This window comes from Chaetodon trifascialis, chromosome 9 (assembly GCF_039877785.1).
Source record: "Chaetodon trifascialis isolate fChaTrf1 chromosome 9, fChaTrf1.hap1, whole genome shotgun sequence".
Classification (NCBI taxonomy): Eukaryota; Metazoa; Chordata; class Actinopteri; order Chaetodontiformes; family Chaetodontidae; genus Chaetodon; species Chaetodon trifascialis.
This window is the reverse complement of record NC_092064.1, coordinates 7,129,900-7,151,511: the sequence shown is the minus strand read 5'-3', so window position 1 is coordinate 7,151,511 and position 21,612 is coordinate 7,129,900. Positions and strand designations below refer to the sequence as shown.

General features: G+C 44.3%; 1 protein-coding gene across 3 annotated transcripts in view; it reads right to left on the bottom strand.

Annotated features, from left to right (window-relative positions):
- Window positions 1-21,612, bottom strand: part of LOC139336929 (SPRY domain-containing SOCS box protein 4-like) — a 39,410-nt gene that overhangs the window by 1,787 nt on the left and 16,011 nt on the right. For 2 of the 3 annotated variants that reach the window (XM_070971242.1, XM_070971243.1), the window contains exon 2: window positions 11,736-12,625. In XM_070971242.1, the coding sequence (XP_070827343.1) occupies window positions 11,736-12,444 (709 nt within the window). In that variant the 5' untranslated portion in view covers window positions 12,445-12,625. Of the gene's footprint in view, window positions 1-11,735; window positions 12,626-19,026; window positions 19,263-21,612 lie in introns of those variants that run through there. The other variant, XM_070971244.1, reaches the window with a different exon arrangement.

The following is a 21,612-nucleotide window of genomic DNA, read 5'->3' as shown; positions in this document are numbered from 1 at the left end:
TTGGCTTACGTCCTATTTGCTCACATGCTTTATATAAAGCTACTCATTTATTCATTCAGGCAATAGGCATGAAGTGAAAGAGAAGATAAGGAGGGAGACGGCAGGTCAGATCTTACATTTTATCCTAAGCAGGGGATGAAAACATGCATTAAGTTCCTGTGCGATTAACCTTGAGCTGCAGCAACCTCTACTTTAATCTGATGGCATTTAATTCAGACTTGTGCAGCTAGGAATTGATACAGAAATGTTGCCAGGTCCACCCACTTAAGACTGATGTTGTGGCCAACATAAACGTGGCTCTGGCTCTTATTCTGACATGCTAACATATTTATGCAATGAGGTTCATGTCTGGATGGAGATCAAGTGTAACACATCAGCCAGCTTTGGCTCCTTCCTATTTCTGGTGACAGTGGCATTAACCATTAGTAAAGACAACACAGAGGAAGATGAAGAAGGAATGCCAAGAAATCCTCCTCATTATCACTCATGCTGGACCATAGTTGCATTTAGTGATCTAGCGAAGCACTTTCCAGTTGAAATTCTCTTGTATCACAGCATGAATGAGTGAAAAGGGACACTAATACTGTGGAACAAAAACAACACTAACAATGCAGCCACCAAGTGACTCACTGAACTATACCTACGTCAGTTCATACACTGTATGCAATTGCGAAATCTTGCATCAGTCTGTAGTACACACACTGAATTTAATTTCTGTTACTTTACAATGAGTCCAAAGCAGGTTGCCTCCATTTGGATTTATGTCCTTGAAAGTCGTGACAGTCATATGATACGATTCCAAAAAAGCCGGTGCAAAACAAATAAAACAGAATGTGATAATTTGCTAAAGAGCAAAGACAATATATTTAATGTTTGACCTTGTCAGCTTCATCGATTTTTGCAAATATCTGCTTCTCTAAATTTGATGCAGAAACACGTTTTGGGACAAGAGCAACTAAAGACTGGGAAAGATGTGGAACGCTCCAAAAACACCGGTTGGATCATTCCACAGGTAAACAGGTTCATTGGTAACAGGTGATAGTATCATGATTGGGTATGAAAGGGGCATCCTGGAAAGACTAAGTCGTCACAAGCAAGGATGGAGGGAGGTTCGCCATTTTGCAAACACATGATTGTCTAAAGATTATTTATACATGAGCTCAGGAACACTTTGGAAAACTGTTGTCAGCAAACGCAGTTCATTTGCAAGTGACGGCATCTTGTTTTTATTTCCGTTTTTACACAATGTCCAAACTTCTTTGGGACTGGGGTTATACTTTCAGAGGCAGAGGTATAATACAATGAATGCCAGCTGAATTCCATTGAGCTGCTTCAGTTTCATGCTCCTGGTATTGTGCAAGCTGGCTCACAGTCACACTGTCATGGATTAGTGGGAGATTTGAATAGAATAGAACCATTGTTAATGTAATTAGAAACCTGTGATTTTCCCACTATGATGAGTCAAAATGTCTGCTGGGAGAAAGGCCTAGAAAAACACCCTGCTGCAGATCTACAAAGGCTTTGTCAATCGAATCACTGCACTTCTTTTTCACTCCAGCAAAACGAGATCAACAGCTTTGCAGGCTGTAAACTTAACAAACTGAGTCTTGTTTCAAAATGACCTCACCACAAAACCAACTATGATGGAAGCAGAGAGGGGTCATGGAAACAGAGGGCAGCGCGGCGCTGAACAGCCCGAGGCAGGGCAGCGTGACTCGTGTCTGTTGGTTGCTCTGACGTTCTCGGCTCTGGTGCTGACTGACAATGAAGTCTGCTAAACTGATTTTGAACCAGACCCTGGAACAACCTCCTCCAAAGTTCGGCTGACAGCGCTGTCAGCTGAACGCTGCGTCCTACAGATAAAATAGGAGACTCATGTAGGAGTTTAGCGTTGGGCTCAAAATGAGAGTGCTTCACCTCAAGGACAGAGGTACAAACACCAATATACACAGATCTGGAGACAGCTCCTAGAAACATTATGAATTTCTCCATAGTCTCTGTGCATAGACAGTCATAGCTTGTAGTTATTGTGGCTAAATGTACTTAAAATAACTTTAATAACTAGATTTAATTTTAAGGATGTATATTAATAACAAGCAGCAAGAGAAGCGGCAGATACCAATACTCAAATATTCAGCATTGTAAATATATGCCAGTACAGCATGGCAACCTCCCTCCCACCAATTTTGGAAGCAAGTGATGTCTATGTATGTCAGACAGACTGTTAACTGCTGTCCCTTTACAGATGTCAAGCTGCTCCACCTGGAAGCACCATCTGTTTGGGCCGAATTCCTGCTGTTCGGAGTCCACGAACACACTGGGTGAAGGACATGAGCGGGGGAATTGACTGCACTTGCATACAAAAATAACACACACACACACACACACACACACACACACACACACACACACACACACACACACACACACACACACACACACACACACACACACACACACACACACACACACACACACACACACACACACACACACACACACACACACACACACACACACACACACACACACACACACACACACACACACTATTTAAGAGGCTGGGGATTGAAAAGACAAGTTTGTCAGAGTTTCCATGAGCGTGCCTGTTCTGCATGGTCCGTATGACTGTTTCCATAAATATTCAAAAGAGCACACATGCGAATAGCCTTGGTGCTCTGATCTATGGGTGGCGCCAACATTTTGACAATAAGCTCTTCTTCTGGGCAGAGACCCTGACACGTTTATATCAATAAATCATAGCATCAAGGCTACCAGTGTGGTTTTGATTCAGTGTGCAGTCGGCCTCTTAATACTGCATGATGCTGTATGGTGATTCTGTTCATCTTTTGCACAATAAAAATACATTTGCTTCTGCTGATGAGGGGCTTCAAACATGCTAACACATCTTGCATTACATAAACAGAGAAGCACACCAGCACAAACAAGCCTCGTCTGTGACTGACTGAGCCGTTTCTCCCTGAAGACTGTTAAAAGTGCACCACATTACCACACAACCGAGGCCCCCCACCAAACACATGAGGAGTGACGTCTGGTCTGAAGCGTGTTCACGGAACCGGAGCAGACCCGGCCTGTCAAGAGACCTCAGGCATTCCCTTTGGACATGAACTGCTGCCCTGGTGGCTACTGGATGGTGAACACAGAAATACAGCTAAAAAGGAAACAGGAGCTTGTCAGTAGTGAGCCATGAATCGGATAAACATTGACTCAGCTTACATCATGATTCTAATTAAAAGCAGATCGAACTTTTGGTAAATCTCTTCAGAAAATCCCCATGCTTTGCTTTGTGTGGTTATTTGCAATTTACACTGAACTTTTGCAAGAACATCTCAGTGAATTGCTGTGCTGCGGTCTGGTTAGTGACCTTTGAAACGGCAGCGAGGGGAAATAATGAAATCCAACAGTGACCAGAACCTGACAGGGTGTAAAGAAATGGAGCACAGCTACCTGAATTTATTTGACAGCCATGTGCATAATGAAAAGCCTTTGTCAGAGCACCTTGGGGACAAGTGGCAGAGTGTGGACTCATTTGTAGCCAAAGCAGAAAGACATGATGAATGAACTGAATATAGACGATGTGCAGCGATAAGTCCAACGAGAGTGTACAGCTGATAATCGCAGCTAGAAAAAATCCTCACATCCCTTCAATGTCGCGTTACCCTCCATCTGCACAGGCAAGTCCACGCTTCAGCACACCAGCTTGCAAGATTTGCAACTGAGATGCTCAACTGATACTACTATCAAGTCTCCATTTATCCAGCACCTTGTGACCGTCTGAACTCTCTCATAAATAAAGGACTTAGATCACACACTCCGTACATCTCTCCACATCTGCGGAATGAAGGACCCCCCTGAGACTGATGTACTTTCCGCTGGGCCTTACAGCACCCATCAATCAGTCTACCCGAACGATCACAGCCTCCGCATATAGGTGGTTTCCATAGTAACCAGCTCCTCACACCACCCACAGCGGTGGTGTGATGTCACTGTACTGGGAGCACATAGTCACAGATACACCGTGTGTTACATGCACCGCGGGTGTCTCCATTTGTAAGTGCTGCCTGTAATGCTGGAAATGTTCAATCAAATGTTGCCATTTGGTAGAAAAACTGCCAATCCAGCACGGACAGCTGTGATCAAAAAAATAAAAGTTCCACTACAAGAAAAGCAGCTTCTTGCAGGAGCAAACAAGAAGCCAGCTGCACATTCCATCGAATTGCATTCAAAGGAACTCCACTTCAGTTGGACCGAGATTCTGAAAACAGTGCAAAAAGATCTCAGCGTGTGAGGAGATTTTATTCTTAACGGATGCCAATTGTGAAAGGGGTTAGCGTTCTGTGGAAAGCGCTTTGCTTTGCTTCCATTTGGCAGACTTTGATAGAAGCGAGCATGCTGAAAAACCCCATAACGTGTGTGTTTTCTCCTCCACTGATGCTCTACCTGGTTTGACAGAGAGGGATCATGCCACACACTGATCTGTTCTTCTCTGTGGAAGTCTGATTTCAGTCTGAGTATATGGGCATGACCTTTACACTGCCCAGCACACATGTGAAACCACTGCTCCTAGACAGAGGTGAATCACAGACCTTCAGCATCATTACTCTCTGACAACGCTCTCCTGGGGGAGATCATGACATGACGATGGCACAAATTTGCTGAAAACCAGCTAATCCCTGCTGGCACAAGCTGGTCTCTATGGCAAAGGTTGCCTGGGGTGACGAGTGGTCCTCTCAGGCAGAGACAATGAGCAGAGACAGGAAGTGCACACTGTCCATCAACTGGTACTTTGACAAATTAACAACCCTGCTAAGTGGTTTGAATTGTCAGACTAGTTCTGCTTAAATGAGAACAAATTATGGTTAAAAACTGACTTTTGGCTATTCTACTTGCTGTAGGTAACTATGGAGCTTAGTATGTGTCATTTGTGAATATTTTCTTAAATATCGTCCAGCATATGACAAACGTCTAGAACTTTAAATGTAACAGCTTTGAATGCACTGGCTGATATCACCATTTCAATAACAACTTCAATACCAATGAGAAATCTTCCTCAGTGAAAAGGCCTCATTCATTAAGTTCACACTGACCTCAGGGGTCTTTCCTTCAAAAGGAGCCCTAACATTGACTTGACATATAATTTCATAATATTTACATTATATATTCTTTCACAACCATATAATGAGCACTGGAGCCAAAGTGTGTGGGTCGGCCTATTTAAAGCAGCCTGCATCTCACATGAAAACCCTGAATGACTTTTAAACTAAATCAGAATGAACAGGCAGGTTTAATAATCAATCCATGCTAATTAGCTGGGAGCATTTCAGCACACTCTCCCTTTCCTCTCAAGCGCTCAAGTGTTTTCTGCCATGGCAGAGACTAGTTTCTGACAGATTTATGGCACAGTTAAGAGGAGATGGAGTGTGGGAAAGTGTGGTTAAGGACGACTGAGCGCCTGACGCACCGTTGGACTTTTGAGGCCCAGCAGGCAGGTGGGCAGGCAAGCAGGCGCGCATCTATCCAACACTTAATCGAGAACAAAGTAAGAAGGGGAGTGAATTCCGGGATGATGGCGAGTCAGTCTGCTCTCACGAGGTGAGATGGCCAATACGCAACTGGTGATAGTTCCCCCAGGTTTCCTGCAGCCTCGCGCCCGCAGCCCAATGAATTTGCGTGGGTATGTCTGCAGGGTATTCACACATCAGCTCACTGTGACAGACAACACGACCCAGTTTTGTCCTGCTTAGAAGTAAGGGCCAAGGATAGGTCCATCTTTTTGGCACATGTTCCAATTTACTGCTCATTTAACTTCGTCCCCTTCCTCCTGCATCCCCTTCATGACGAGCGATGTACCTGGGTAACAGGCAAGGGTGCCGACTTCCAGCCATGCTTATCTAATACATTAGCATAAAACTGTTGGGGCTGTCTGACCTAGTTTTACAATGTCAGGTGTGTGTGGCTTACATATACAGCCCTGAAGGTGTGAACACATCTCGGCTCGCCTTTCACCAACAGGTCAAAGGGTGACAAAAGGGAGGAGAGCGATATATTTATGGACAGACAGAATTAGATCAATGATGTACAAGATAAAAGAGAAAATTGGAGCAGAACAGTGAGGTCAGCAGCAGGGAGGATGCAATCGCGGAAACCATCGCTCTATGCCTAATTGGAAATGCAGGTGTCCAAATCGAAATGTCCACTCAGGGCGGAAACCAATTGCTCACTGAACTAGTGAGGTTCAGACAAAGCATGGACTGCCGTCAATTTGGTCCTCCTGCCGCTCTCCCACTCTGCTCAGGAAATGGAGTCTAAGCATGCGTGATTAGAGCACTGTCATGTGTGTATGTGTGCTCACCTCAAACACACACACACACACACACACACACACACACACACACACACACACACACACACACACACACACACACACACACACACACACACACACACACACACACACACACACACACACACACACACACAATTCAACAACCATTCAGACACACAAACACTAGCTGTGACACTGATGACACACTTGTCCATGGAGAGATGTCTTGGCTTGTGTGTCTCTTTCTTTTTTTTCCCACTGAAACTAGCAAAAGCATTTTTTTAATGCACTGCACAGCACTCAGTTACTCAAAGTGACCTGCACAATCTCATTTCAAATCTGAAGTCTGTCAACATTTTTCGTCATGTCTCTGAGGAAAGGAATGGTTTGTATCTGAAAATGAGTTCATATATGGTGTTCACCTTGAACGGAGTGATGATGCAACCAACTGTGAATAAACCGGCACTTTTGCAGGTTTGGGCTTAAGGACGTGTTGCTATGACAACAGCTCCAGATAAACTTTCTTTTTTGTTTTTTGTAAATGGGGAATCTCTCTATCAAGTTAATTGTGAGAACGTCCTACATGCTGTTTGCCCCACTGCTTCTCTGATGTCCACCCTGTCTCTCGCTCCTCTTCCGATTCTGTGAATTCAGAATTTATTTCAACCAATCCAGAGTAAGTGGTTAGTGTTGGAACAGTGAAAAAACAAACCAAGAAGGTTTTGTTGAGTTTTACTTTCTTTTTGTCACATTTGAATGACGTGTGTTACAGTGGTGGAATTACTCTTTCTGTGAATGGGGTCTGGTGGCTTTGGAGAGAGCGATACAGCATCTGTTTCTAGTTAAAAAGGATCTCTGCAGGGATCCTTTCCACAATGTTGTCAGACACTTGGAATAAAAATCGGAGCCTGTCAGTGGCAGAAACAAACAGTTTAAGTGGACGCACATTCACAGTGAGCAAAACGCCCGGATGGATTACATAGCTGCGCATTTCGAGGCTGTCAGCTGCAGCGCTCTCACTAAATACTAAAAAAAAAAAAAAATGTATAAACTGTTGTCTCCACTAATCACTTGGATATAAAAACATGGGAAAATAGGATCCATAATCACATAATAAGTGACCGGAATTCCTCCTGTTTGTCCAGGACATTGAGATCTTCCAGGACACATGGACCGGCACCAACGGGAAAGTCTGCACACAAGGTCACCTTCATTGATTGAAATTGAAATGTGGGCCAAGCGGACATGAGCTTGTATGTATTGTAGAGGACTTGTATTGAAACAACAAGCAGTATGCCTATCTTATTTGATTTGAATGGTTTGAACCTATGTGTTTAAGAAGAAATAATCAAACACCATTTTTGGACAATTTTGACAGCCCTACCTACTCCACATAGTCAAGGCCAATCACAGTGCTGCATTTTGGTCTCTACAGAATACACAGACTGCCTGATTTTCGATCCAAGGTAGCTTTCTGCAAAGCGGAGTAAAGGTTCAGCCTTCATTTATCCAAGGTCTGAGCTCAACTTACAGCTTACATCTGTGTTGTGAATACTGCCAACAGCTCTGAACTGTGAACAGGCAGAAAGAAGACATCCCATTTGCATAGGCCAAGGCATTGGCCAACAAACTCATGAGCAGGCTGCATAGTTGACAATTAACCACCTATCCACCAAAAAGTCAGCTTAACCCATTTCCACAGCAACCTGCTGCCGCAATGGGGTGTGTAAACTCTGAAAGGAAGGATTAGTGTTGAAATGGATGATGAGGGGAAAAAAATAAAGAAGAAAAGAGAGCAGGAGGGAGGAGATGAAACACAATGAGGGCTGGAGTCAAATAGGGTTCTTTTGCAAAAGGAGAGGGCAAGTATGTCAGTAGTGTGTGTGAAACTCTTCCTCTTCTATGGGCTGTCTTGTTCAGGTGTAAATGAGTTTGAATCTGCTTGTTGCCATTAGACTGGCCAGACCACTGTGGTGTCATGAGGGTTGTTGTGGGGGAGAGAAAAATATGACTTTCCAAGAAGAGAAGGAGGAGGACAGCAAGACTCAGCAATCCCATTGTTTCGTACTTTAAGACAAAAGCAAGTCAGAGGTATGAGAACCGGTAAAATCATGTCTCAGCAGGGTTTCGCTTTCAAGGGTCTCTGGGACTAGGGGCCAAAGGACTAAAGTGTTCACTAAAACATTGCAAGGATGAGAAAACTGCATTAATGCATGGCATTAAGGGACAATATAGAAAGGAGAGAAAAGTCTAAGGATACTTATCTCTTCCCACTTCCCAGGGAGATAGAGATGAAGAATAAAAGCGTAAGCAGGAGGCAGGAAGGAGCGAAAAAAAAAGAACGTGAATAGACTACAAGACATGTGAAAGAGCAAGAACCCAGAAAGTGAACAAAGAGTGAATCCTAGTTGAATTGCTATAAGAGGATGCACAAAAGCAAGGTCTGGGAATAGGGGAGCGCTGCCATCTCCAAGCATACATATTGATGCCTCAATTCTCTGAGTTACAACATGGAGATGTGCCTTATGCCGCTTATCACACACTGATGTCTCATGTGCATTCTGTCAGAACACAAGCTCTGCGAACACGCATGCAAGCATCCACACTGCGAAGGATATTGTACTTGGCAGACATGAATGCATGAACATAGAGAATATCATGTTGATTAACGTATTGCTATTATTTTTTATGTCTACAATGAAGCACACTGGAAAGAAACAAACAAAAATAAGTGATTGATGTGAGTTCATAAGTTAGCACCATTAGCCATTTCCACTTGAAAACCGTTTTGCCATCTCTGAGCTTCATTAGTATGGCAAAACACAGACTGGCAGACCATTCATGCACTTTCAAACCAATACACTGCAAGCCAAAAACCTCCTTTTATGTTATTTGCAACCATTTTCACAAGAAGCACCCAGTTCTATTTCTGACCTGGGTGGAAAGGCTACAAATGTACAACTACAAGCAATTATCAATAATCAAAATTGATGCAACACAACCGGTGATAACATCTTTTTCCCACACATTTTTTTCTCCCTGTCAAAACCAGCCACCTTCATCACCCATAATGCAGCTCAGAGAGGATGTGGGTTCTCAGTGGTATCAGCAGCACCAGCTATCTGTCCACTTCAAGGTGAAGTCATTTGATTCAGCATTAATACAAAACATAGTGCTTAATGCAATTTCCAACTAATGAAAGGACACTTCCATATCTATTCATTGCAGATGCCTCCTAAATAACAGATTTTTCACTTTAGCCAGATCTTACACTACAACCAAAACAGTGAGAATATTTCATAAACTACAGGCGGCGATGAGCTTCCAAATGCTGCATTTCATGAGGCATGATTATGGGCTACTTCATGTCATGTGCATTTAAGCAGCTTAACACATCCACACACACACACCTAACCCGACGTTTCTCACTATGCACGGCCAGACGGTGAGCTCAGAGGCACACTGGGACATCCTCCAGAATTCCTCTTCTACTGGCTGCTGTCTGCCAGCACACATACACACACATGGCTCGCATCCATGGACATGGTGTCCGTGCCTCACTGTCGGCAACGCCTCCAACCCATTTTGGGTCTTTGTGCAACATGCAGGCCTGAGCTGAAGGGAGGACTGAGGGCTATTACACAAGCTGAGGGCCAGACTCGATAGATTACTCTCCTAGTTGGAACGATGACATTTAACAGAAAAGAGCAGTGGGGCAGGAATAAACATGGAGAAAGACAAACACACACCGTCTTCAGGACAGTGGCAACACAGATATTCCTCTTACACCAGAGGGCTGAATAAAGTTTTTTTGTTTTGCTCTCAGAGTGTATGAAAAATAGACTTCAGTGAAAAGTGACTGAGGGAAACAGACTTGAAATAGAACACAGGGAGCCTGTTTAAGCCACTTCCTATTGGTAAACAAAGCAGCAGTCCTTCTCATTACAGGCTTTTTATAGATCAGAACAGACAGAAATGTACACTGCATATCCATCCGCTTTACTCTGAAGAAAAATTCATCTACTAGTAAAGACTTCAAATCCTGTACATTTCTGAAGACCCAAGTCCGGGTGTGAAGTATCAGAATATTAGCCACTGGAGTGCTGTTGAGGATATCCCCTAGATGTCACATACATTAAACAGTACAGACCATTTCCGTCACTCTAAAGACTGCATGACTGACTTTTCCAGAGGCGGTTAGCAGTTTAACTGTCAAAATGACTTGGCTAAGTGATTTAGACTCCTCTCATTCAGTCCATCTTCTAAACTGCACTTTGTCTTACAACAAGAGACACACATAACTGTCCATAACCCATAACTGATGACCGAACACACGTTGTTCCTAGATTCGGGTTTCCTGTCCCTTATCCTCCTCCTCTGCTCTCTGGTCCTACCCTGGGTTTTGTCACCAGATTCCCAAGTCGTTACAGCACAAACTGTACACTGTGCCTTTACAGCCTTGACGAGCAGGTCTAAATATAAGCCTTTCCGGAGTTTCATACGTAAACAGCGCTGAGAAAAATTACCTACCGACCACGTTTCCGCAGGGACGCAAATGCAAACAATGGTGTCAAAACAGGCACCAGTCTTCATATTTGGAAGATGTTCAAAAAGAGGGATATGAGTCACTGACATTTCAAGAAATACAAGTTATTGCAGTTACATACAAAAGTCAAATGTGTGTGTGCAACTTTACTGCAAATCAAATTGAATTCGGCACCGACACTCAGCAGTTTTGACACCATACACTCATGGAAGCAAAGAATTTTGTGGAGCAGATGTCTTGGTTTAGGAAGACATTTGAGACCATCAGCTGGTTTCTCCAAATGCTGCCATCTAACAAGTTTTGACAAATCATGCGTCTCCAATACTGAACACTGCCAGCAAACAAACAGCAGGAAGGAACAGCAGGTGTTGGAAGCATATTTTTCAGTCATATGACAAGTGGGGATGTCAGATGTTGATTTAATATGTATCTGACACGTTGAAATAAATTCCACACACCTTATTTTTCCACAAACTACTTGATCCAAACACCAACTACGACTAGATACAGCTACAGAAACGTGGTTGTACAGTGCTCCAGAGTGATGCTTCCTCTGCCTCATAAACACTCTCCGGCTGAACGCAGACTCTAGCTTGAAGGAAGCACACACCTGACAACAGCCACATTTTATTTTGAGCTGCCATCCCAGAATTAACAAACAATAATTAGCATCAGCTGATATGACCTGCTACTGTCTGCCTTTGTCATTTTAACTGAGTGAAAGTGATGAAATGAAAGGCTGCCAGATGAATGTTTTATCAGTCAATCACGTGTGTGACCACGTCATTTCTCACAAACTGTGTGAAACTGCGTGTGTTTGTGTGTCAGTGTTGTGCCACTTACGATCTAATCCATTGACGTAGCGAATAGATACTTCACAGTGCCCCCACACAGCACTGACGATGGGATACAGTCTCTTGCCTTTTAGCCCTCTGAAAGCTACTCCCAGGTACTGTCCGTCTACCATGAAGCTCAGCGTTCCTTCGTCCATGTCTAGTATTATTGTCAGAGAGTCTGGGAGCACAAATGACTCGTCTGGCTCCAGGAAACAGGGGTATGTGGGCGCCAATGTGGAAGCGGGCCGGTTCTTTCCATCGTGGTAGAGTCTGTTCCGACCCAGGTCCCAGCCCCAGGACTCAGAGTCTGAGCCCACCAGGGCCGTGTAGCCCACTGAGTGTAAAGATGCTTCGGCAGTGGCCACGCCGACGACCGCATGCGTGCCTCTCTGTCTGGCCGGCCAGTGGATCCTCCAAACATGGAGGCCCCTGGTATAGCCCACCTTCCCGCGGATACAGTCTGTGCTCTGTGCCACTGGATGTCGATGAAACGTCAGCTTGTCGTCCTCCTTGACAAAGACATTGAGTGATCGGTCATCCGGGTTCCAAGCGTGGCGAAGCTGGACCTCAGAGCTGGCCGATGGCATGTCCAACAGTAAGTCCAGCCGGGGTGGCCGACAGAAATCCGGGCCCCGCAGTTCGCGGCGTACCGGCCGATATGAGGGTTCCCCGCGTACATCCACTGATTTGATACTGCCAGAGATCTTCTGGCCCATGGCTGGGTGGGTCCAAGGGAGGAAGGGACAGAGGGGAGGGAAATGGATGGACCAAGGGTGGTAATGAGGGGGGGTAGGTCCTGACGCTACCTCATGGGCGCAATGGTAACACAGTGGGTCCTGAGTGGAAGGGTGCTGTTGGACACACACACACTGTCTTCAGCCAGGGGGAACCACACTCCTGAAACACACAATGAAAACATTATGCGTCCACTGTTAAACTGTCAGTAATGACTAAGCAGACAGGACACAGTGACTCAGCGTAATATTACCCCAGGGTAAATGTCTGATGCCAGTTTGAAGATGATGCAGACCACAAAGGATATTTCTTAAATAAAATCTTTTGATCCAAATGTAAATAGAAATTCACAGTGTTAGGCCAGGAATATTATACACTCAGTTAAAAGGGAACTGCACTTGATGCTTCACGCTTCAGAACTGCAATGATTCATCGTTTAAAAAAAATCCAAAATTGGTGATTCTAGCCTTGAAAATGTGAGGATTTGAGGTTTTCATTGTTTTATTACAAAGAAATGTTCATACCACGACAGTGTGTGCAAACAGATTTTTGATGACATCACCTGGGACACTCAGAAACTGATGGATATCTTTTTTACTGTTTTCGGGTGTTTTCTAGACTAAGCAATTACTTGGATAAAAAACCCTTTCAATTAATACTGAAAATAACTGGTAGCTACAGCCCTATTCGGCTTCTAAAACACAAGACTTGTTTTTTATTTATGTGCATCAAACACACAGTGGAGCCAAAATATGGCATCAACAGCACTGGCTTCCAGCCAAGGCTGTGGAGTGAAGGCAAAATGACAGGGAAGGAGAAATGAAGGATGAACTTCTCTTCACTTCTGGTGCTGCTCTAGGAAACCATTTCCTATCTTCGGTTGTCAGTCTAGCATGTAGAAAAACACACACATGAGTTTGTCTGTGTGCCAATGCATGTGTTCTTCACCCCTCTATACATTGACAGTTATGTGCTGGCTTTTGACTGCACATTCACACTGAAAACTAACAGCCAACAAGCTGATAAGATGAGACATACTAATAGCAGCCACAGCTCCCACTTACATGTGGTCCCATTCATAGACCACCCCACCAGGCCTGTGTTTTGTTGCAGATAGATACCAACTATCGCCTCTCTGACACACACACTCACACGCACACGCACACACATTGTACTAAGGCAGGGCATGCTGAACAAAAGCCTTTCGGGTTTAGTGGCCTTTAGGTGAAACAAACCCTCTGACTATGAAAGACTAAGACACAAAGAGAGGATTCGCTGAAACTTGGTGCTGAATTCCTCTGAATACAGTCATGCAGTGTGCACTCCCCAGCCAATCCCTTCTTCATCGAGCAAACAATCGCCATGCAATTCATATTCTATAAGTCTCTATAAGAAAATGTAACATGCACCTGCTGAGCAAGCAAATAGAAAGCCATAAGCTACTTCCAAACAAATGCAGAGCTTCGCTGTATATCACTTTTTCATTTCAAGTTGAGAGAAGTCGTTCCAAATGTGCCTGACTGGCGTTACTTCTTGTCCTCTCTCTGTCACCTTTTCCTATATGCAATTTCTCACATGTTTTTCTCGCCCCCCCTACAGTTTCTCAAGAAAGGACTCCACATGATTCTTCCAGGAAAAGTACAGAGCTGTAACTGGTACTGACCCTCCATGGGAGTCTTAAATGAGATGAACACACACACGCACACACACAGTCACACACAGAAACAGAGATTAAGGGATCGAAACAACATATGTATATTTTACACTTTGAAATGATACTTGTTTAAAATGTCAAAGTAAAAGGATTCGGATCACAAAGAGCAGGCAAACTGCTTAAATATAACAAAGCTTGCGTACTGTGGACATGACAGGAGACGCGCGATTAGGAAAAAAAATTTAACCAACAACAGCGTGCTTAACGGCGAGACTGACAAACACACTTTCTGGCAGTCGACAAAGTCATTTGCAGAACACTATCTCATGACCACAACCCATGACAAGTGATAAGCTGCATTTCCATATTAATTAATTTCTTCCACCAGACATGACGCATGAAGTCGTGACAAATGTGAGGATTATTTATCACACACACACACACACACACACACACACACACACACACACACACACACACACACACACACACACACACACACACACACGCACACACACACGCACACGCACACGCACACGCACACGCACACGCACACGCACACGCACACGCACACGCACACACACACACAATGTGGTCATGGACAGAGTAGTCACAGTGGCTACTGACCACTCAGTTGACATTTGTGAAGGTGTACAAAATAAGCAGTAAATACAAGCCCCAGAGGGAGCTGATTCATAGGAATCAGGAGGAGCAGAGACGGAAAGTCGTTGCGTTTTAGACAGAGACCAATGAATTTCCAGTGACTGACGTCTGCAGTTCAACCACAGAAGCTTGGATCACACACAGACACACTTCTATGCTAAGTACTTTAAGCTGAGTCCAAGTCTATTATTACATTATTACATGAGCTTTCAAGCTACGCGAATTAGGCTCATCATAGTGGTGATGGCAGGTAAGACTGTGGAAATCAGATGTTCCACACTTGTCTGTCTATCCTGTAGGGTTGGGCGATTAGGTGAATAGACTGGCTGTCAGCAAGTCACTTGCCTTATTAGTATTAATATTACTTTTTTTGCTGATTTTGGCAATTTAATGGTCTGTCTGTGAAGAACAAGTGAGAGCTGTTGCTCCGTGACAGACTCTCGTTCAGGAAGCAAACCCAGTGGCACAAAGAGGCAGAAGGGCAGTGTGTCGACTGTGTAGACAGCATGTCGACAATATTTTCACATCTAACTCGAACGCGTCGACCAAATTGCTATAATACTATCGAGTATCAAGCAAATTCTGATACCTAAGGAGTAAATCTCTTCAGTCTCGTCAGTGAGCCAATGAGCATGCAGCATGCTTGCACCGAGGTCTAATAATGCTGGTGACTGGCTGGATGATAACCTGGAGCAGAGGCCGAAGTGTTTCTGACAGGAAACATGGTGTTGCTTTCAGACCGATGGGCAAAAGCAGAGAAATGTCCTGAAGCTGTCACAGTGGATGATTGTCAGACCCAGGCTAGCTGCTCTTTAGCACAGAGAAACCAGGAGGTCTCACTCTGACACTATTTCCCAATACCACAAACATAACATTAGACGCCACAAAGGCGCAATGCTGCCATCAACGGTTTCTTATTAGTGGAATAATTGGAAACAAACACATCTTCCAATCCTACTATTCAGCAGGGCTGAAATAGAACAGCCGTAGTTCAACAGAAATAATTTGGCTTAACAACGGAAATGTGAAAATGTGATCAAAACCAGCTTCTAAAACAGCATCCAGCTCATAATCAAAAAAAGAAAGATATGTAGATTCTGCTGGATCCTGGCTGCATCAGCAATTGGGGATTCCAGCCAGAGAGTGTTTCAGGGAGCAAGATCGAGAGGCAGAGAAGTGGTCCTGTCAGCCTCTCCATGAAAACCATTTGGGGCGACATGATGCCATCAACATGGAGCTGCTGACAACAAAAAGGAACTTCCAGCTGGTGAACATCAAGCTTCAAATCAACTTCACCCCAGTGCTTGACCGGCAGCACTGTCTGCCCCCTCCTGTGCAGAGAGCCGTTCACTCACACACAAACACACAGACACACACACACACACACACACACACACACACACACACACACACACACACACACACACACACATAAACACAGCTGATGGAGCCCTTCCTGTACATCATCAGCAGACAAGGAGAAAAACAACACAAAAACATGGTAGCAAGAAAAAGGGAGGCTTTTCTCTCCTGGTAATGTGACATGCTGGTTAATAATTGCAGGATGACCTTACAGTGCGTGAGCTATTCCAGCTCGTTCATCTGTTGCCATGGGTTTGGCAAATCCTTACAGCGCCCATGCTCTGTGGATCAATACAGCTGGCAACATCTTCACATATTCAGCGTATATGACCTGTATCACCAAGTATATTAAGCCTATTAATTGACAGTTAATGTAGCGTATTATTTCTTACTGTAATAGAGGGAAGAAGCAATTTCCTGCAATAAACTGCTGTGGACACCCTACAGTCATTTGATTGTTTCCTGAAAATAATTGGCGAGCCTTACCGTGGCCGTGAAACACCAGTGAAGGCGCTCACACTAGTGATGGTCTCACTATGAAAACAAAAACAATACCCACAAAACAAATAGCCGCTGCATGTGGGAGAATTCACAATGAACTACAAACTGTGTGTGCACACCGACAACCACAACACAGAAACCAGACACTGTTCATTTTAAATGGGAACTGACAAGATGGTGAAGGGTAGGGGTCAGAGGTCAAGGTCATGATGTGGTTAAAGTTGTCACTTTGGACTGTGATTTTCAGGCTCAGTGTGCTATGAAGCAGCAAACTTGATACCAACAGTCACCCATCAAGGAAGCTGGTTTAATATTAAAAAGGTTAGCGACACAAAAGAATAAAATTTGGCTGTGAAGAAGTTAAGAGCTGATAAGTGTCAGCGAAAGAGACGACAGGCAAGGAGAATTAAAGGAGGAACATGAACGTGGGAAGAGATGAGAGAAACACTGATCGGGCAGGTGAGTGACGAGTGATGGAGGGAACCCTGATGGGAGGCGAAAAGCAAGGGAGTTGAATTTAGTGGAAAGGATTACCCAGCACCAAATACAGCGGAAACAGACCAAGAACAATCTCTGCTTCATCTCCTCTACTTCATTAAGAAGCACATCTACATATCAGCCCCGCGATTTGATTCTGCTCTGGGCGTAGGGGAGACAGGATGCAGTGAGGAGCTAAGACTGTTTAAGATGCAACGAGACTGGAATCCATGGCGCAAACTTGTGAGGCAGTGACATGAAGAAGGCCGCTGGCAGCATGACAACCATTGTTAGCATATCAAACACGCGCAGCCAGTCTTAACACAAGCAACCCCCATCTAAACACGCACGCACGCACACACACGGCTTTAGGGCACTCAAATGCAGACTGGTGATGCAGGGACTTTGAAGTATCACCCACTCAGATGCACGCATGCTCTTATCAGCACACCGGCATTGGAACACCCGCTGGGAGCAATGACGAGATGTGTATGAGCACGTGTGTATGTACACCACCCCTCACTTGGCCCACGGCAAGCTGACAGGCTGGGAATAAACGGGAAGATGCAAACTGGAAGAAGGGTAAGATTTACACTCCCTCTCAGTGGATTATGGGAGATTTCCTTAGTCATTCATTGTCATAAAGGAAACACCAACATAGCTGATGAGAAGTGAAAAGTGGGTAGAAATAGCTGGAGAGGTTGACACGGTCTGTGGTCGGAATCATAAAAAAGGTTTTAGGGATCGTTGGGAAGAAAACAGTGGTGAGGGAAAGAGCAGCTAAAGTAGCCCAGATTACAATCCAGCATAAAACATTAATGGTGGTTGGTATGCTTTTCAGCGTGTTTAAGTACAACTTTTAACAGAAGATAAGGCAATGTGAGGAGACACAGCATTCATCAGCCAGCCTTTGTCTGCATTAGTTCTTGTGGACTTGAAGACATACACACTGAGTGATTTTGGGCTGTCCCAGAACTTTGGTCATGAATCCATACTTGTGGTCCAATTGTGGAAAAAGTCTGCTGGCAGCTGATTTATAGCTTTGGTTAACAAAGACTGCCAGCTTCAAACTCTGACAATGACAGAAATTCGGGCCAAAGTTTGTGTTGTTGTTGTTTAGCCACATTTACAAAACACGAGAGCAGTGCGGGTGTAACATAACATGTGTATGTAGTACTTTCACTTGTAGTAACCCTGATTCTGATTACATGCTTTTACCGGACTAACATTTTCAATGCTGGACTTTTTCATGTAACAGAGAGATCTGAGTACTTCCTTCACCACTGTTCCTCTGCCTATCAAAGTAATTATCTGATTTAATATTTAAGGAGAGGGGTGAAGTCACTGTAGCATATTACAGTCTCTCAGGCAGCAATAAGGAACAAAAACTTTTAAAATGAGCAGGTTTTAATGTGCAGATCTGAAACAGCTGAAGCTGCAGCCCTGTGACCGTGCTCCTTAGATTTTATCTAACCACCCAAATCAGACTTGTATCTACTCAGCTCAGCCTCCCAGGTAATGACAAGTGTAATCATGAGTCAGGACTGAGCTGTGCTACTGCAGCAGCACTGGAACACAATCCAGGAAGTCTTCAACTGTGAACATAAGGACCTCTCCACCAAAAACCTGAACTTTTTAAACACATACAGAATTTAATTGAAACAGCTTTGATGTTTTATTTCATTCATTCCAAGACTTTTCTGGGACATAAGAACATCCTGAGAATGCTGCAGCTCACAGTTTAAAAAAAAAAAAAAACTTTTGGAAACAGTCATCAAGGGATAAGCTCAGCGACAGTCTCACCAATAGAGACACAGGACACCCGAGAAAATGTCCTGGACTGAAAGGAGCCCAAACAAGAGGTCAAGAGACAGAAAGGCCTGTGTGACGGGAAGAGACGTCTTACCATGAAAGCATTTCCCCGAACAGTCAGGCGGCTCTCACACAGCACTGCGAACACACAATCACAGCACCCAAGGAGAAGAGTGGGAATGCTTGCTCCTCAGTCTCGAGTCCAAAAATGAGGTCAGTGCAACAGCAAGACGAGTGTGGGACAGGGCAGAGGCAGACAAAAAGAGTGTGCGTTTGTGTATGTCGGCAAGTCGGTAAGTTGAGTTCCTGCTTGTGACGCGAGGATGAGGGGAAAAAACAGCTTGGCTCCAGTTCCCAGCTAAGACAGGAAAACAGCTGCTGGGAGGGAGGCGGGAAGAGAGGGAACGACAGAGAGGGAGGGAGGGCTTAGCGAGGAGCACGCTCAAAGTCTTTCCCAAGAAGTACAAAACCACCCACTCTCACAGATGCGCCGCCTGGGCACCTCCAGAAAGAGACGTGGACAAACACACACTCTGTTCTCCCACATTTGCAGATTAACAGCTCGTTTCCACTTTGCCACGCTGAACTGCACAGAGGACACAGGGTCAGTGTGGGAGGAGCGGTGGAGAAGGCAACACCCTTTAGACGTCTGTCTTTTGTTATTCAAACATTATTTGTAAATTACTGGTAGTGTTGGCTGGAGTTTCTGAATCAGTCATTTCTCGTTTCGATCTCTGGAGTTGTCTTTCAGCCCTTGGACTTCTTCCCAAGTGACAGTATAAATGTTTACTGTGACAACAAGCAGACTCTATGTGACGCATCATGATTTTTACATTCACCAGGAGCTCACGGTCCTCCTATTTTCCTCCAGAAACTGACTCTTTCTGGCTTTTACTGGGTACATTGATGAAATATAAGTTATGTTGAAACCCTGCCTGCAGCTGATACACTTTTCCTTCAGTTCGTCCTGTCTCGTATGGATCCGCATCTCCATTTTATTTTTACGTTGCTGTTATGTTTACTCCTTCAACTGACAGTCACACTGTCCAACACTGAATGTAGTTTGTGCAGTTCACACATTTTCTGACCATTTGCATCTGTGTGTTTCCCTCTTTAATTTAATTAAAAGCACGTGTGATTAAAAAAAAAGTGTTTATTTGTTTCAGTCTGTTATTTGTCCTTTTAAACAACAACAAGCAGATTTTAAAGAAGACAAACACTGTAGCCAAGCTGGTGACCCCGCAAGACTGTGATTTTCATCAAAAGACTAACTTGTTGGATGGACTAAACACTGAAAAACACAAACATGGCCGTTTCCTGATCTTTTTCTGGCATTTTTGCAGAAACAGTGGTCTCATTGAAAGGACGCTGGCTGGGGTGTTGTCAGTCTGTCCAATCATGGCCTTATCACAACTACAAGTGGCCTGAGGATGGAACCCGAGGACAGGCCATGTCACCTAAAATCATCCAGACTTATCCCATGATCCCAGTTTTGAATTGTGCTCTGTGACTTTCGAAATATGTTTTGGTTAGACGTCAAGCCAAAAAGCTTGGCCCAGCTGAAGAATTCCATGTGGCTTTTTGATATGGAGATGTATGTGCGATAAGCTCAGATCTGACAGGGTACCCCACCCCAGCAGTCTCTCCACTCTGACACCATCCCCCGTTCTTAACCTATGTATTCATGCTTCCCGCCCTCTAATCTTTCTCCCCTGGGAGACAAGAAAGCCTCCTCTCACTTGTGACTCCCCCCACCAACAAATGCACAACAGCGTTGCTCTCTGCATGCTCGCACTGTTCCGCTAAAGGAGTTTTTTTATGCTCAATTCCGCAAGCATTAACACAAGTTGACTTGGATCCAATTAACTCAAGCGAGGCAGCCACGCTGGAGCTTTCACTATACAAAAGAAATGCACACTCACCACGTTGATAACAGATTCGACAACAGATCCGCCCATGCTGAGGGCTGCTTGCTGCAGGACTACCTTGTTTTGACATGGTCTGGTGCAAGAAGCTGAATGACCTCAAGTAGGGATTAAAGAGAGTGAGCCACAACTACACTCAATAACCCTGAGTCTGTGAGCTTGCACGATCATTTGGGGGCTCAAATCATTATGAAAAGACAGAAACAAACACTTAAATTGTCTCATTGACGGCAACAATAAGAACTAGGAGGGCAAATGATAGAGAAAATTGGCAAGAAAACAGAAATAGGGTGATGAAGATAGATCAAAGAATCAATATATAGAAAGAAATAAAGAGTGGATATTTAAGAACACATGACACAGCACTGTTTAACAGTGATGGAAACAAAACAGCATTAAACTTGTAGGCGGCATTATGATTATTCTCCTTTCAGCTCCCATAAAGTGGACAATGTGCAGATCGAAGAGTCTAGTCCACCAAGGTGGTGGGCCGGTCAATAATAGACCCATTTGTCCAGATGACTTCCTGCTCCTCAGACAAAGACACACCCAATATCTGACGATGAGTAGCTGTTTGCTGTCTCCATGTCTCAGTTTACTCAGGAGAAGAATCTGTTGGCAACCATGTGTTGGAAGTGGGAGCCAAAGCAAACCCCCTCTGAGAAACCAGTTCTTTCCCGTGTCCACACATACAGGACCACAATCCAAACAGCAGAGACATAAAGCGTGACCCTGCCTCCATGGCAATGTCTCCC